We start from the raw sequence: 17,187 nt of genomic DNA on the forward strand, positions 1-17,187 counted from the left end.
GAACTTTCACTTGTAAGCTCATTCGTGCTTTGCCAACGTTTAAAACTATCTTCAACGGATCCGCTGTGCTCCCCTTCGTTCACCTTTGACATGGAATTCGTTTCAACTTGGCAAGAAATTTGTCTAAGGAAGAAATCGCTCTGGTCCCTTGGAGAGGGACAGGAGCGCCTAGGACAATATGGGCTTCACTTGGCGTTTTACAATCTTCAAATTATCTTCAATGGGTTCGTTACGCCTCCTTTGCTTGCCTCAAACTTAACACTCACTTGATCTTTGCCCAAAACTTGTTTTATAAGGAAAATCGCTCTAGTCCCTGGGAGAGGGACGGGAGCTATCACTAAAATTCGCCCTGGTCCCTGGCAGAGGGACAGGAGCGATTTTGCTTCTAGGGCCAATTTTCTCCTTCGAGGTGCAACCAAATTATATTTAATGAGTAAAATGTACCTCCCTCGTTCATCTCAAATCGCGAAATCGTTCAAATTTTTCAAGGACAAGGCAATTCTGGATTTCAAGCTCCGGTCCTTCAGTGAGGGACAGGAGCGATTTTTGCTCTCAGGGCCAAATCTTTTTACTTTTCACTTCAAATTTCCTTCGCTGAGGAAAATATCATCTCTTTACACGCCATGAATAAAAGTTCGAGTCCAAACAAGGTCTAAAAATGTGCATATGAATAAAATCGCTCTGGTCCCTTGGTGAGGGACAGGAGCGAATTTACCTTTCTAGACAAATACTCCATCATTTCATCGTCTTTAATAAAGTCTAGATGCTCTATCACGTTCATTTTGTCCTCCATCATGCCTTTGATGTCTCAATTTGTCCAAACAAGGTCAGGAATGACTCCACTAAGCTTTTTCGCTCTGGACCCTTGGTGAGGGATAGGAGCGATTCGCCTTGGACCCTTGGAGAGGGACAGGAGCGAAATTCGCTCTGGATCCTCAGTGAAGGACAGGAGCGAAATTTGACTTTTCGAACTCTCTATCAGGACAATTTTAATGGAATATAACATTTAAGTATAAGTGACATTTCCTTCTATGTTTCTTCTTTCTTATACTTTAAGTTATATTCCATATATACTTTCAAGATGTTTGAGAGTGGTTTTAGACCTCCAGGAGTTATATTGCAAAATCTACTTTTTTTGAGGTTTTTCAGTTTCCAGACTTAGTCAAATTTCAGGATCAGGACATTCCAGACTTAGCCAAATTTCAGGATCAGGACTTTCAGACTTAGCCAAATTTCAGGATCAGGACTTCACTCAAGCCGGACTTGCTATCCTATTGATCTCCCTGACAACACTCAAAATGCAAAGGCTAACTAACAAAACCCTAAAAGACCAAAAAACAAACCCTAAAAAGCAAAAAAAAGCAAGGGTCCCCATTTGCAATGGGGCGATGTGTGAAATGGTCACAACACCTATCTTATTCTAGTAGGCTAAAGTCAACCAAGAAGGGAATAATTTAATATTATCTGACAAAGTACATTTTAAGAGTAACATTATTAAATTAATTTAAATTATTTCTTTACTATCAACTTTAGCCTATGGGAATAAGATAGGCTAAATTATCTCCTAGGCTACTCCTTGGATGGGACATTACAAGTATACTAAAGATAACCAAAAGGTGAAATAACATTAGAATGCAAAATCAAACATATCGATTTGCTGGTTTAAAAAAAATAGAGATAAACAGAAAAACCCAACAAAACTGGTACACAATGTAATATTCCCCTTAATTTTTTTTTTATTTTGGCCAAATTACAATTAACACAACACTTCTTAAGGTTAGGAAATAAAAAACCAAATGATGTTGAAAGTAACCCTTTCACTTTCTGATCACCGAGAGCCCAATCTAGGAGGCTGAGAGCATATTGTGTTGAAGGGATCGTTAGATGCCAATAACTGAAAATGATTACAATACTTGAGCGGCAGGCCAGCCCCTTCCGCTTATACAACGGGATATTGAGAACAATGCAATCACTTGGCGGTAAACCAGCCAAGGACAAGCCAAAGAACTGAAGAATGCAATCACTCAACCGCATGTACCGTGGGAGGACTAGAAATGGAAATTAATCTCAACTCCACTGCTTATTCAGCGGGAGGACAACATTGCAATCAACTCAACCGCTTATGCAGCGGGAGGACAGTATTACAATTTCAAGATAAGCGGCTAAGCCAGCCTCTTCGACTTACGCAATGGGGACAAATAAGAAATCTGAGAGGATAGTTGTTAGTACTACTAACCAGCTTTACAATTCATTAAAAAGATTTCAGAATTTAAGAAATATTGCTAATATAAGGTAGGCGGCTAAGCCAGCCTCTTCCACTTATGCAGTGGAACAGAAGAAAGCCAAAATGTTGTTGTTAGTACTACTAACCAGCATTACAATGAATATAGAATTTGACAACCAAGTGCTGATTAAGAATTGAAAACTACAACAAGGCCTCCAAACATCCTCTAACAACCCAATCAACTCACACTCTCAAAAACACACCCAAAATCCAACTTTCGAAAATCTGATATATAATACAGCAGGCTGGAAATGCAAAACCAGCAACACCAATCCACACCAGAAATGCTCCTAACTCACTCAAAACTCACTCAAATCACCCCACAACACACCCAAACTCACAATATACATTAAGCAACCAAATACAAACTGAAAGACAGCATCAACATGACCTCAAACCAACAACACGCTTCCCAATGCACACCCCAAAGAAGTACATGAAAGGTACGATTTGCATTATAAAATTGAAGACTCAAAACTAGGGGCTGAAAACTTACAAATCTCATCACCAAAAGCATAAAAACATTTAGAGCCAATACCCAAAAACAGCAGGAGCCTGCACAGAGACTTAGGTGTGAAAATATGCTTCAGCCATGACACCCTCCAGCAACCAAGCAACACACAAAAACTCACACAAACATAAAACCAACTGACGCAAACCAATCTCAATATGCTCTATCTATTCCTCTGAGTGAGAAATAGTCTCTCCACAGCGAGGTGCTATATCTCAAGCACGAAACTGACATAGGCTAGGAAGCTAGCAACTTCGAAACACAAATCTGGCACCATTCCGGTAGCACTTCGTTATACAAATTTTCATGGATGTCCAAATGAGAGCCCAAGGCCTATATTTATAAATTTTCGCCAACCAAATTCAAATTCAAATTCCACTCAAATGGCGCCCAAATTCCATTACATTTCATTTCACCCCTTAGACGTTGCATTTAATATTTTCCCCTTAGAATATGGCGTCCAAACATGTCCCCCCTTAAGTCAAACTTTTGGAGATAACATAAAGTATATAAAATAATAATAATGCATTATATTTTGGCGTCCAGCAAGAGGGTGAAATAATTCGCCCAAGTAGACTTAGGATAAAATTATTATTTTCTCCTTTTTCCTAAGTCGTCCATCCATAAAATAATCAACTATTAAAACCTTATGCTTAAAGTATTAATATATTAAAAATTCCTTCTCCTCAAATACTGATTATTGCCAAATTGAGCCAGGGATTGAAATGCTCGAAATCACCAAAACTAAACTGAGTTGGAGCTTTGAACTGAACTGCTAAAAATAGTCATCTGAGTGAACACAGGATCCTGCCAAAATAATACTGCCAGAAATAGTACTTACTATAAATAGCATACTACTAAAAATAGTAAGTGTTTCCAAAGAGATTTTTACCACATTCTGAGCAGCTGCCAAACTTACTAAAAATAGTAAGTCCCAGAAAGGTCCTCAGATTGGTTTGCATGTTATTCCATCACAGAGCTATCAAAAAACCCAGATAACTCAACTGCTTCTGCCTCCACTTACTAAAAATAGTAAGTAAATCAAACTCTAGAACTTGCTATGCATGTACCATTGTACCCTCACTGCGAAGCTTTCTGAAAACCCAGAAAGAATATGGAACCCAAACTAACAAATTCCAACATGCAAGCCTTCGAAAATACAAAAACATCCTCCTAGAGGTAGGAAACCCTAATTTCTACTTCCGACTAGCCCACGGGTCTCCGAAATAGGCTAACGGTCCTCAAAATAAACTAGAGCGGAAAAGGGGACATTACACACAAACCCTAGACGTCTCCCTCGAAGCACTCCACAATGTGGAGCAATTTGATATAGGTTAGATACTGCAAGTTCAGATGCCACCAATCAGCAAATAATGTCCCTAAAACCCCAATAGCTCCACTCTATAAGCCCTAGCGTCCCTTTCAACAGTTGTACAGCTAGCAAGGAATGTGTACATCCAGCCCCAAGGAGGTGCTCAAATAGCTACTACAAACCCTTCCAATCTGATCTAAACAAACTCTCTCCTAAATCTGTCCTAAGTTCTCTACGAAGCAAAATGAAGATATCAATCAACGACGAAGTACAACTATAATTCTCAGATGATATCACAAAGTAATCTTCCAGATTGGATCTTTCACCAACATAGAATATGTTCCTTGCAAGGGTTTGCATCCTCACAAAGCCACGTGATGAACAAGTTCAACCAGGAAATGTATTCTCCAAAATATCAAATCCTAGCAAAATAAATGAGCTCCAAAAAAACCCATTTTTATAGCCCTTCAAATCCCACACCCAGCACAAGGTATTTTAATTTTATTAAAACTCCTTATGTTTCCCATAAACTGGCACCCACTCCCATTAAGTCCCTTTATTTAATATTTAATACTTGAACTTTTAATTTATTACTTAAATGCCCATAGTAAAATATTAAATAAATTAAATAACGATAAGTAAAATATTTAATTTAACTTTATAACTTAATCATTATTTAAATTAAATACATTCACCAACATAGAAGATGTTCTCTAAGAATCAAAATGAAGATATCAATCAACGATGAAGTACAACTATACTTCTGAGATGATATCACCAAGTAATCTTCCAGATTGGATCTTTCACCAACATAGAAGATGTTCCTTGCAAGGGTTTGCATCCTCACAAAGCCACGTGATGAACAAATTCAACCAGGAAATGTATTCTCCAAAATATCAAATCCCAGCAAAATAAATGAGCTCCAAAAAACCCACATTTATAGCCCTTCAAATCCCACACCCAGCACAAGGTATTTTAATTTTATTAAAACTCCTTATGTTTCCCATAAACCGGTGCCCACTCCCATTAAGTCCCTTTATTTAATATTTAATACTTGCACTTTTAATTAATTACTTAAATGCCCATAGTCAAATATTAAATAAATTAAATAACAATAAAATATTTAATTTAACTTTATAATTAATCGTTATTTAAATTAAATACATTGGACCACATTAAAGCCTGAAGCATCAACATCCAATGCATCCACCAACATATCTAAAAATAGAAATACTAACAAATGGCTTAGTCAGTGCTCAGGCTGACTTACTAAAAATATTATTAAAAAATTGTCCAAAATCACTCCAAAAAAGGGTGTTATGCAAATCTCAACCACTTGAGCTCAATGAAACACCTGTCATTGTGTATGTGATCAAAGTACTTCTATTTGATTAATTTATTGTGGCTTTATTTATTGACGGGTGCATGATAAATGTTTTAAACACATAAAAGTCTTTATATTTTATGGTTATTTCAATTTGCCAAGCCTTGATTCTAAGGGTTGATTCCAAGTGTGAGTCAAAAATCCCCTTGTCAAGTCTAAGCTGAGTCTGAGTCTTGTATCATTGATCATATTAGCATCAGCAGGATATTTCTTCACAAATTAAAGCTTTCTGTATGACATCTTCTGTACTAAGTTTATTATAGAACATTCAAGTTTATTATAGAACATTCAACTGACAAAAAGAAGTTGCAAGGAAGAATGCAAATTGACATGTAGAAAAATTCTAAAAATAATCTAAAATACTAAAGTGGACTCTCAAAGTAATCATGCATAATAGTATATATAACTTCCCACATAGTCCTACAACATCCTTTTAAAGTAGCATCTCTAGTTTATGATAAATGATACATTTTATTGCCTTCTCGATTAAAGCAGCATTTATACTCCATATACAACAAGTCCAATATTGTTGAAGGGTGCAACTAAACACTGCCAAAGGCCATTCTAGTGTGCATTTTGTCTAAGTAATTTTGTTGGGTTTAATACTAAATAAACAAATTACTTCAAGATAATAAATGTAAAACAAGTATACAGGTGAACATGCATGCATTACAAGTCTCTAGAGTGTAGGTACTTACAAGACCTGTCCTTGTTGTACATTTTGATCCACTGGGCTCTCAGTTATAGCCAAAAGACACCAGAACATGACTGTGATAACATTTGCCATGGTAAAACTTGCACATGATAAATCATCAGCAAGACAACTTGTCCTATTTGCCTAACAGAAACAACAAAGAACTCTTAGAATCATCACCAAACCAAAAAGGATTTTTACCTCCTAAGCCTCAACATAATTTATTGCTTCAATTCGATTTCATTTGAAAAACCTTGAGCTTCTCCTTGCATGAGAAGTACCAATTTTGAAAACTTGGAAAACTGACAAAAGAAAAATTTTAAGATTTTTTTAGAAAATGAAAGAGATCTTTCAATGCTAATCTAAATTTCAAAAAATTGGGATGCTTCTGAAAACTTCAACTTACATTAAAACAGAAAGAACTTTGAAGTAATATTTCAGAATAGTAACTGTAATACAATCCCATTTTAAACTACAAAAGCCAATTTGCAGCATATTTGGTGTTCTCAACCATAGAAGCATAACAATAACATGCAAATAATTGCAATTAAACAGCACCAGGCAGTCAGCGCATGCTAGGTACAACCACACACTTCTTTAACCAGGTCAAACCTGCATTTTTGGGGGAAAACATGAAAATATACAGGAAATTTGATAACCCATTATTTTCATGTTTTTTCAAAAAACACTCCCATGTTTTAAGGTTCAATTTGCTTCTTTTCCAATTTTAAACATGTGAGTGAATTTCACTTACATTTTCAGTTTTCCATGTATATATAATGCTACTATGTTGTCAACAAACTTCAATATACTATTTCTTTTGTAATGTGCACCTATACAAAAACATATTACAGAGTTATTTCAAAGATCACAAGGACTAAAATACGATGGCACAGCTTGATCAACACTATAATAAAGCAGGATCCTAAACATTGATGGTAAAACCTGTCCATTCATATCAAAAGCTCTCTGAAATTGCGTATTCGTATCTTTTGTCACCGAACATGATTCCATGATATTTTAGAAAATAATAGTCTTCATTGCCAGGAGACCTACTACTTATGTAAATGTTATAGGTCTCCATTTAGTTAGTCGTGAGGTGTGGTTTCAAAGGAGGAATTTGAAGCCCCTGTCCAAAAACCAGCTATTTATAACTGTGTTTTCTGCTTTTATTTCCATTTTGCTTCTGTTATATTAAAGGCATTTGCAGCAAGACTGCAATAATTATAGACATTGATAAAGAGAAAGTGGAGACTTTAGAACATGTCTAGCATGTAATGACTAATATTGAAGCACTTTGGTTTCATTGTTCCTTCAGCTACTGTGGGAAGGGGCAATATTTAGGTGCATAAAACAGATTAAACTTCTAAAGCGCTTAAAACTTGTTTTAAGTCCATACCTTAACCATTAACTGTTTAAAATATATGAAATTACCTGTGGGAAAAGGTCAGAAACAAAGCTGACAAGAAGGGCTATCATCTGAAAGGTAAACCCCCAAATTGTCAAAAACTGCAACATGAAGAACAATTTATAAGACAATTAGTTAAAATCTAAACATAAAAAAACAAACTGAACTCAACAAAGCATATGCATCATCAACCTGAAAGCAGAAGATACCAGTCAATAAACATTGCTCAAATATGTAATCATATTCCACTATACAGTCAACTTCTGTTTATACAGCCAAATGAATAAAAACTCGAGAACCAAATCTGGTTGCTTGTTTTGTAGTGCCCTGCACATTGGCGCCCTTTGGTAGAGTGCATCAGAACATTTATAGCATATTTTGCTAGGGCATCCAAAATCAATTTGCTTGTTAGGAATATGTATTCAATTACACTTGGATTATTTTGATTGTATAACTGCAAATTAAATGAAGTGGTCAGCGTTCAGAATTAACTAGGACACAGCTTATTGTATCGTTTATGATACACAATTTTATTTGAAGCTTAGTCACCAAACAATGCACTTTCTACTAGGAGAGAATGCCCATGTGGAATGTTATGGACCTAGGGCCATGATATTATAGTATAAACTATTTATCAGCCTATGAAGCAACTGAGTTGTGGTACATGTAACTCATTTTCAGATAAGATGGGCCCAATGGGTGACATTTGTGATCAGTCAAATAGATAACTTTTGAATTAAGTTATATTTGGTTTGGGGCATCAACCACTGTGTTGCCGGGAATAATCATTATGTCATGTTATGTTATGTTGTCGTCGGTAATTGTGAGTTTCGTCAGTTAGTTAGTCGTCCCAAAGGGTAGTTGGACGCGACGGTTGGTCACACCCCTTCTGATATTATATATTGCATACCTTTCCTTCTTAGTATCATCATGATAATAGTGTCTGATGTAATGTTGAATGAATACAGAAACTGGTTGTTCTTTAATATATGTCAATTATGTTCTGTGCATTTACTTTCTGCATTTAAAGTTTACCCTTATGTGGCAAACATTTGGCGCCGTTGCCTAGACATACTCAGGAAAGGAAGGAGTGGATGGCGCACGGACACGATGGGCCTACCCGTTGGTGAGATAAACCCAAAGGCCGACGCCGCGCAAATAGAGCTCTACCACGGAGAAGACACTGCAACGAGGGAATTCTCAATCCTCCTGCAGGTGGCCATCGAGACCTACGTCCGAAGGGAGGCCACGGAGGCTGAAATCCCAAAAAGTGTCGTGTGGACAGCACTGGAAGTTAGCCCGGCAGTAAATCGGTTGATGAACAACCTCCCCCGGTTGCTTGCACAGGCATTACTGGCACAACGAACTCGCTTGGAGGAGGTTGCCCGGGAAGAGCGACGCCAACAAATCCTCCAACAGTACGAAGAAAGCAGCAGTGAGGAAGTGGAGCGTGATGGCATGAGGCCAAGAGGAAACTGAACCCTGAATCCCAGGGGGACAAAAGAACATTCTATATTTGAATAAAGGTGTCATAATATTGACACAAGTTGTATCTGATGAGATGAAACAATAAAGGAGTGTTCTGTTTTTATGTGTTGTTATTTATGGAAATGTACGGGAATTAATGCCCAACCTATTAAACAAAGATAGAAATAAGAAAGCACAAACGGGGGAGTGGGAGGCCGCACAGAGGGCCTTGATTCTAGAGCAACAAGTAGAACGTAGACGGAGGCTGAGGCAACTTGTCGAAGGACGACCTACCGAAGGGTTGCCCGAAGGGAACCAAGGAGGTGTCACGGAGGGGGAAAAGCCAAGGGAAATTTCTACGCGTCGCCAGAACACCGTAGGGTGAGAAGCCACAAAGAGTTTTTGGAGGAAACAAGGTTACGGAGGAATCTAGTCGAAGATACCCGAGATCAGTTCAGAAACTTATCCCTTACGCCGCGAAGTGAGGACCACCAAAGGGACCCAGTAGCGGGCGCGGGTGAGAACAAAGGGGAGGACAACCGTACGGCTGTAGGTGCGACACACGGCAGGCAAAACATCGTACCCCCAATCACCCAAGCAAGACACACCACCGGTGCTAGAGGGAGTGGCGCAGGGGCACAGACACAACCACAGCCACCTCCGGGGAGACGACCCCCATCAATGGCGAATAAACAACTGCCAAAGTTCAACTGCGATGGGAAGGAAGATCCTGTCCGCCATTGCCGCACTTGCGAAACCATATGGTCAACGAATGGTGTTACCGACCAATACGAATGGGTAACACAATTTCCAACAACCTTAAGGGGAGTGGCCATCGACTGGTACTCAGATATGGATAAGACCAAAGTCGGCACATGGCCCGACCTGAAGAAGGAATTCGAGATAGGGTTCCGCCTTCTCAGAGACGACAATGAAATAGTAGCCGAAATCTATGGCACAAAGCAGAACAAGGAGACTGTCCGAGCCTATAGTCGGCGGCTCAAGGAACTGTTGGGGAAAATGAAGAGTCAACCAGCGGATGGGTTGAAAAAGAGATGGTTCGTGGAGGGACTGAAACACTCCCTCCGGAAGAAGATGAAAATTGTCCCACCGACCTCATACGAAGATGCATACAACAGAGCGATGGATCTCGAGAGCGAGACCAAGACATCCAAGAAAAAAAAGAAGAAGGATAGCTCGTCCGAGGAGGATGACTCTTCCAAGGGAAGCAACAGCGATGGCGACGCTGGCAAAAAGGTGCAAGCGCTCCAGAAAGACATAGAGCGAATGAGGAGGGAATTTAAAACAATGAGAAACACTGGTCGGACCGAAGGGGACATATGGTGCACTGAGTGCAAAGAGGAAGGGCATACGAAGGGTACTTGCCCGAAGAAGGCCTTCTGCGAGATTTGCCAAGTGATGGGACACTCCATCAAGGAGTGCCCATACAACATGAAGACCTGTAGTACGCAAATGAACCAAGTGTTGTTCACTGAGCAGGCCACAACATCCGCACTAGCGGGTACGGCCCAGCAAACTAACACAACGGCATCATCTAGAGGTTACCGAGATAACAGACGCAGCGGCCGAAGAAATAACAACAATAACAATAACAGAAACCGTATCCAGTATGACACCAAGGGTCGGCCAATGATCCAGTGTAGGGCCTGCAATCAGTGGGGGCATTTCGCCCGGGATTGCACAAAGGAAGCCACCCCTCAGCACCTCTACCGATGGTGTGGGCCAGGCGACCATGAGGACGCAAATTGCCCGAAACCTGGTGTAAACCTTCTAAACATAGAACCTACGAAGGCAAAAGTGTTGGCAATCACAAGGGCATAGGCCAAAAAGGTTGTATACCCAGATCCCCACACGGAGACCGAGAAAGTGCGGGAAGCAAGAGACGAGATCACAAAAGAAATGGCCGCACAAGGACAAAACAGCCACAAGGCCTCAAGCCCGCTGCGGACGAGGGGAGAAGAGAGAATCTTACGGCAAATATTGCAAATGGAGGTACCCGTGAGGATTCAAGACCTCCTTGAGACCATGCCTCAGTTAAAAATGGCTATCTTAAACTCCGTACCCTCACAAGTGAAAATGAGGGAGGTCATAAGCCCCACAGTCAACCCCATGTTAAGGGAGGTCGTAAGCCCCACAATCAACCCCGTGTTGTTGGTAGTCAACAGCGGATGCCAACCGGCGGTGGTAGAAATGGGCATCCTGGGGACTACCTTGACGGACACTATTGTGGACGGAGGGTCAGGAGTAAATGTGCTCCCAAAAGCGACATGGAAAAAACTGGGAAACCCTACGTTGTGGCCTCCCACATTCAACCTACTAGGGGCAGATCAACACGGGATTAAACCCCTTGGTACCCTCATGGGCCAGCAGGTGATGATTGGCACGCAGCCATTCGTGCTAGATTTTGTAGTAATTCCACTGAAGCAGAAAGGGTATGATGCCATTCTCGGGCGTGGGTGGCTCATTGCAGCAAAAGCGAACCATAACTGGAAGCGGAATACTCTTTCCTTGGAAAACATGGGGAGGAAGTACGATCGATCTCCGTACGCAAATGGTGAGTGAGGAGTTAGCATCCTCCTCCGACTTGAGATCTGAGGGAGACCAGTTGGGGGAGGGTGGAGACGGACGCGGCATGGAGCCTAGTGACGAAGGGTTATTAGAACTGGAGGCATGCTCGGGAGACGACGGGGACTCCTTGAATGGCCTCTTCCACTGGCAAATGGGAGATTATGAATTATTTACACCCTCGTGCAATGTATTGAGCATCGAGGAAGACCCAGATATATTTCCCCCAGAGTATGGAGTACAAGGAAGGGGAAGCCTCGATGAATGAGACGTCGGCACACCAGTTCCCGAAGGGGGAGCCTATTAAATATCAAGAGGCCAATTTGAAGGAGACAAATCTTGGGGGGACGAGTGACCCCAAGATCATCCTTGTAGGAGATGACTGGAATCCAGTGCTGAAGGCCATAGCCTTCAAAATTTTCCTCGAATACAAGGATGTTTTTGCATGGACGTACAAGGACCTAAAGGGCGTGCCCCCAAAGCTATATGTACACTACATAACATTGGTACCAGGAGCCCAACCAGTAAGGAAGCGGCCTTACCGTATGAACAAAAATTATGCTGCACAGGTGAACGACGAAATTGAACGGATGTTGGAAGCGGGCATAATATTCAAAGTGCAGACAAGTGAATGGGTGTCTCCCATTGTGATTTCCCTCAAGAAAGAGGCCAATCAGATCCGGATCTGTGTAGACTTCCGGTGTCTGAATGCTATCACTATTAAAGACCCGTTTCCCATACCCTTCACCGACAGCATCCTGGAGGAAGTAGCTGGACATGAAATCTATTCCTTCATGGATGGGTTCTCTGGGTACAACCAGATATGCATCGCGGAGGAAGATAAGTTGAAAACAACCTTCGTGGTGGAGGACAGTGTGTACGCATACAACCGAATGCCCTTTGGTCTATGTAATGCACCCGCAACCTTTCAGCGAATCATCTTGCACGTCTTCGACAAGATGTCTGTGGGGAACTTCAAAGCCTTCCTGGACGATTGGTCCATTTACAGCGAGCAGGACATCCACCTAAAAACCCTCGGGGAGTGCCTAGAGAGATGTCGAAGGGCACAATTGGCCCTTAATCCGAAGAAATGTAGATTCATGGTACCACAGGGAAGATTGCTTGGGCACATTGTGTGTAAAGAAGGATTGAAAACAGACCCGGACAAGATTCGGGTAATAGTGGAAATGGAACCTCCTACGAACGTCATTGGGATAAAGTCCTTCCTTGGTCAAGTGGGGTACTACAGGAGGTTCATCAAGAACTTCGCTGAGGTGTCCCACCCGTTGGATAGTTTGACACGGAAAGGGGAGCCTTACATCTGGACAGAGCCACAAAGCAAGGCCTTTGAAGAGCTGAAGACGAGGTTGATGGGAGCACCCATACTTGCATACCCGAACTGGGATAAGGAATTCCACGTTCACGTGGATGCCTCAAATAATGCCATCGGGGCTACATTAGCCCAGGTAGGAGGACACGGGTTGGACCACCCAGTTTATTTTGCGAACAGGTTGCTCTCGAAGGCTGAAAAGAACTACAGTACCACAGAACGCGAAGCCCTCGGCATGGTCTATGCCGTACAGAAATTTTGTCATTACCTACTGGCTACACCATTCACATTTTACATAGACCATCAGGCACTCATGTACTTGGTAAACAAGCCTATTATCCAAGGGAGGATATGTCGTTGGCTATTGCTACTACAGGAGTTCACATTTACAATTGTGGTAAGACCGAGGCGAAGCCATGTCATAGCCGATCAGCTGTCCCGGATTAAGTCGAGGGAACCTCCAGAGGGAGTAAATGATGATTTTCCGGATGCGCACTTGTTCCAAATAGCCGTACTCCCTTCGTGGTACAAGAAGATTGGAGAGTACCTGTCGATGTCCCGATTTCCGGACGGTATGCCCCGAGGGGAACAGAGAAAGCTAGTATTAAGGAGCAGGACTTTTTCACTCATCAATGGTTTACTCTACAAAATGGGGCCAGACCAGATATTAAGGCGTTGTGTCATGGAGGAAGAAGTCCAGAGTGTATTAAGGGAGGCACACGAAGGACCCGCAGGTGGACATATGGGCCAAGACACTACGGCCCGCAAGGTGCTTCTGGCAGGACTGTGGTGGCCAACCGTACATCACAACACCAGGGAGTGGGTCGTGGGGTGCGACACTTGCCAACGGGCGACCAAACCCTTGAAGCGGGACTTCATGCCCCTCAACCCATCGCACACACAGGAACTCTTCGAATGATGGGGACTCAACTTTGTAGGGCCTCTTAAGGCTAGTCGCACACGACGGTGTCATTACATTGTGGTTGCGACAGAATACTTGACTAAGTGGGTGGAGGCTAGGGCTCTTCCGGATAACTCCGCAGTAAGCACGGCTAAATTTATCTATGAACAAATCATTACGCAATATGGCATACCTATTCAGCTGACCAGTGACCGAGGGGGCCACTTTGTGAACCATGTCATACGGCTGTTAACCACGGAGTTTAAGATTTTTCAATCATCGTCGAGCCCGTACTACCCACGTGCGAATGGGCAAGCCGAGGCCACGAATAAAATATTGGTGTCGGTAATCTATAAGTCCTGCGGAGTAGAAAAGGAAGACTGGGAAAAACAGTTACCCTCCGTACTATGGGCCTACAAAACGACTTCCAAGGTGACCACCGGTCGAACTCCATTTCAGCTGATGTACGGTCAAGAAGCCGTGGTGCCTATCGAATTTATGGTACCAAGTCTCCGAATAGCAATTGAAAATAGACTCGGAGACATGGAAAGCTTAAGGGAGAGGCTTTACAACTTGAACAAACTAGACGAACGTCGAATGGTGGCGCAATGGGCCACGGAGACCGCACAAGCCAGAAGAAAAGTATGGCACGACAAGCATTTAAGACGGGCCAAATTCACCCCGGGACAGCTGGTTTTGAAATACAACGAGAAAAAAGAGATCAAACCAGGGAAGTTTAAGGTGAGATGGCTAGGCCCCTTCCGAATCCGCGAAGTCGGGGCCAACTGGGCCATCCGGATGACAACGTTGGACGGAAAACAGGTGCCCGAGGCTGTGAACGGCTCCAAATTGAATTCGTACCACGAGCGACAGCTGCACCAGCAGCCTCAAGGAAAAAATAATCGAAAAAAAAAAACCACAGTGGAATCGCCGTATGGTGGGACCACCGAACAGTGGACGGTTCCACCGTCGGTGGCAACACCGTGCGGTGGAAACCGCCGTGCGGTGGAGACCGCTGCGCAAACATAAAGGCAGACGCAAAGACGCAGCCCGCGAAAAAACGCGAAGACACAGCTGCCTAAAAACACGAAGACACGACCCAGCCCCAAAATGCAAGCAAAACGCAAGCACAGCGCAAGGACACACAGCCATACCCAGCCATACACAGCCGCACACACAGCCAAAGGTGACTGGATTTTTAGCCTATCCCTAATAGTTGCTGCAAGAAAGGGGAAGTGGTGTAACCATTTTTACAGGTAGACATATATCATCCGGCAAATTAAGGAGGCAACCTACAAGGAATGCATTTCGCGGGCAAACGGCATTGGCGAGCAAAGTTACAAACAGCCATGGACAAGACTACGAGGGTTTTACCATCGGGCATTCGGATTGCAGGAGGCACAGATACAAGCACCAGCAAACAGAAACATTATAGCCACGGCCACAGGAAAGATTACAGCCGACAATATTATGTTCGAGGGTGTGAATGGAGCCGAGCGTCGCAAGTGGTGGCAGGAGAATGCTGCCGATCACGAGGTGAAGAAAAGTTTGAAGCGAGCAGGTGTTCATTGGGCTATTTAGATGCCAGTGTTTCCTATAAAGAAATTCGAGATACCGTTGCGCATGATGGTCGATGTGTTCGACGCCACCTCCAGAACGAGCACATTTGACTACGGCAACCATAGGCTGAGGGTTTCCTTCACAGCAGCAGATTTTACGGGGGTATTTGGCATACCAAGTCGCAATGGGAAGAAAGTGGAGTTGAAAGCAAAGAAAATGAATAAGGACACTAAGGAACACTGGGTGAAGATGGTCTCCCGCAACCTTACACCGGTTGAACTGGCTTCTGTGACCAGCGCCACAAAGAACAGGGGCATCAAAAAATCATTTGTAGCTGAAGGACCGTGGCGCTGTATCATGGATGTCGTGAAGAGCAGACTTACCGAGTCCAGCCGTGCATCAGACATCGCCCTACCACAAAAAATTTCGATGAATGGACTTATGAATGGAGTGCAGTACGACTAGGCTACAGTACTGGTCGACAGGATGTGTGAGTTTATGACTCTACACCACCGCACCTTCTATATGTCGCACTATGCTATTGGGTTGTTCTTGGAGGCCATGCTTTCCCAGCTGCTGGAGGCCGAACTAGACATCAAACCGGCAAGTAGTTTGGCACCAGGAGAGCCTCCCATTTTTTATTGGAGACATTTCGATGTAGGACTAGCACCTACGGCAGGGCAGAAAAGGCGAAGGCAGGAAGCGTCCGAGTCCGAGGACTTTGACAGTGGGCGGGGAGAGACTTCGGAGGCCTCGAGTGATTCCGATGGAGATAGTGGGGCAAGCTTGGTCGAGGCGGTACCAGCATCCACACCCCCACCCCAAGTCTTGTTCGCCACACTCATGCTGACCACCTCAGCGCAATTGAGTCCGAGTGGCATTGCGTCCATTCCGGCCTTCGGGGAGCTAAGGCCACAGGTAGTAATGGGGCTGCCACCAGGGACAGAGGAAGTGAGGACAGAGATAGTTTCATCCAAAGAAGTAGGTGAATCCAGGCCCACAGGGAAAGTGCAGGGGCATGATGAGGCAGGGACGAGCAATAGGTGGGGGGATACTACACCCCCTCGAGGATGACAGTTGGTTGAGCAGGGAGTTCGACATGACACCCATGTCGCCTAGGCCGGTTACTACCATTTCTCCCTCACGGGATACCCCCATGCATGGTGACCCTCGAGAGGACTTAGACGCAGTAGTGGTGGACTTAGATAGCAACGGTTCTCCCAGGGATGTGACACAGTCGACGGAGGTACAGGGTAGGGAGTTGGCACTGGAGCAGCTAACCGAGGTCCTGTTGTGACCATTTCACACATCGCCCCATCAGAATGGCGACCCCCTTTTTGTTTCTTAAGGTTTTGCTTTCCCTTAGTTAGTTTTTCTCTCTGCTTGCTTGGTTTTGAGTGAGTGAGTGGTTGCCTAGGCTGGCTAGATTAGGGTTAATCTCTGAAAGCTCGTTTTAGGGTTTCTTTCAAGCTGAGTCGGGCCTAGTTTTTGGAGGTCGTTAGTTGTCTACCTGGAACCTTAAGTTTGCCTTTATGAAGCATTTCTTTCAGGAGGATCAAGCTGGTTAGACCAAAGAAGAGGGTGAATAGGTCTCAGGTTAGGTTAGGTCTAGTTTGATGGTTTTCTTGTCAAAGTCCTGTTTTCTTCCAGGTCTGAGTCGATTGAGCAGAGTCAGTGATCAGAAGGAGATCGAAGTGGTGATTTCAGAAATTGATGAGCAAATGCACCTGATGATGATTGAAGGAGTTTT

General features: G+C 43.1%; 1 protein-coding gene across 4 annotated transcripts in view; it reads right to left on the minus strand.

Annotated features, from left to right (window-relative positions):
- LOC131047904 (UPF0641 membrane protein PJ4664.05) overlaps positions 1 to 17,187 on the minus strand; it is a 211,880-nt gene that overhangs the window by 115,061 nt on the left and 79,632 nt on the right. For 3 of the 4 annotated variants that reach the window (XM_057981715.2, XM_057981719.2, XM_057981714.2), the window contains 2 exons: positions 7,620 to 7,694; positions 6,190 to 6,329 (listed from right to left, as the gene is read on the minus strand). In XM_057981715.2, the coding sequence (XP_057837698.1) occupies positions 6,190 to 6,329; positions 7,620 to 7,694 (215 nt within the window). The remainder of the gene's footprint in view (positions 1 to 6,189; positions 6,330 to 7,619; positions 7,695 to 17,187) is intronic. The other variant, XM_057981716.2, reaches the window with a different exon arrangement.

The sequence above is a fragment of the Cryptomeria japonica genome, chromosome 3, assembly GCF_030272615.1.
Source record: "Cryptomeria japonica chromosome 3, Sugi_1.0, whole genome shotgun sequence".
NCBI lineage: Eukaryota > Viridiplantae > Streptophyta > Pinopsida > Cupressales > Cupressaceae > Cryptomeria > Cryptomeria japonica.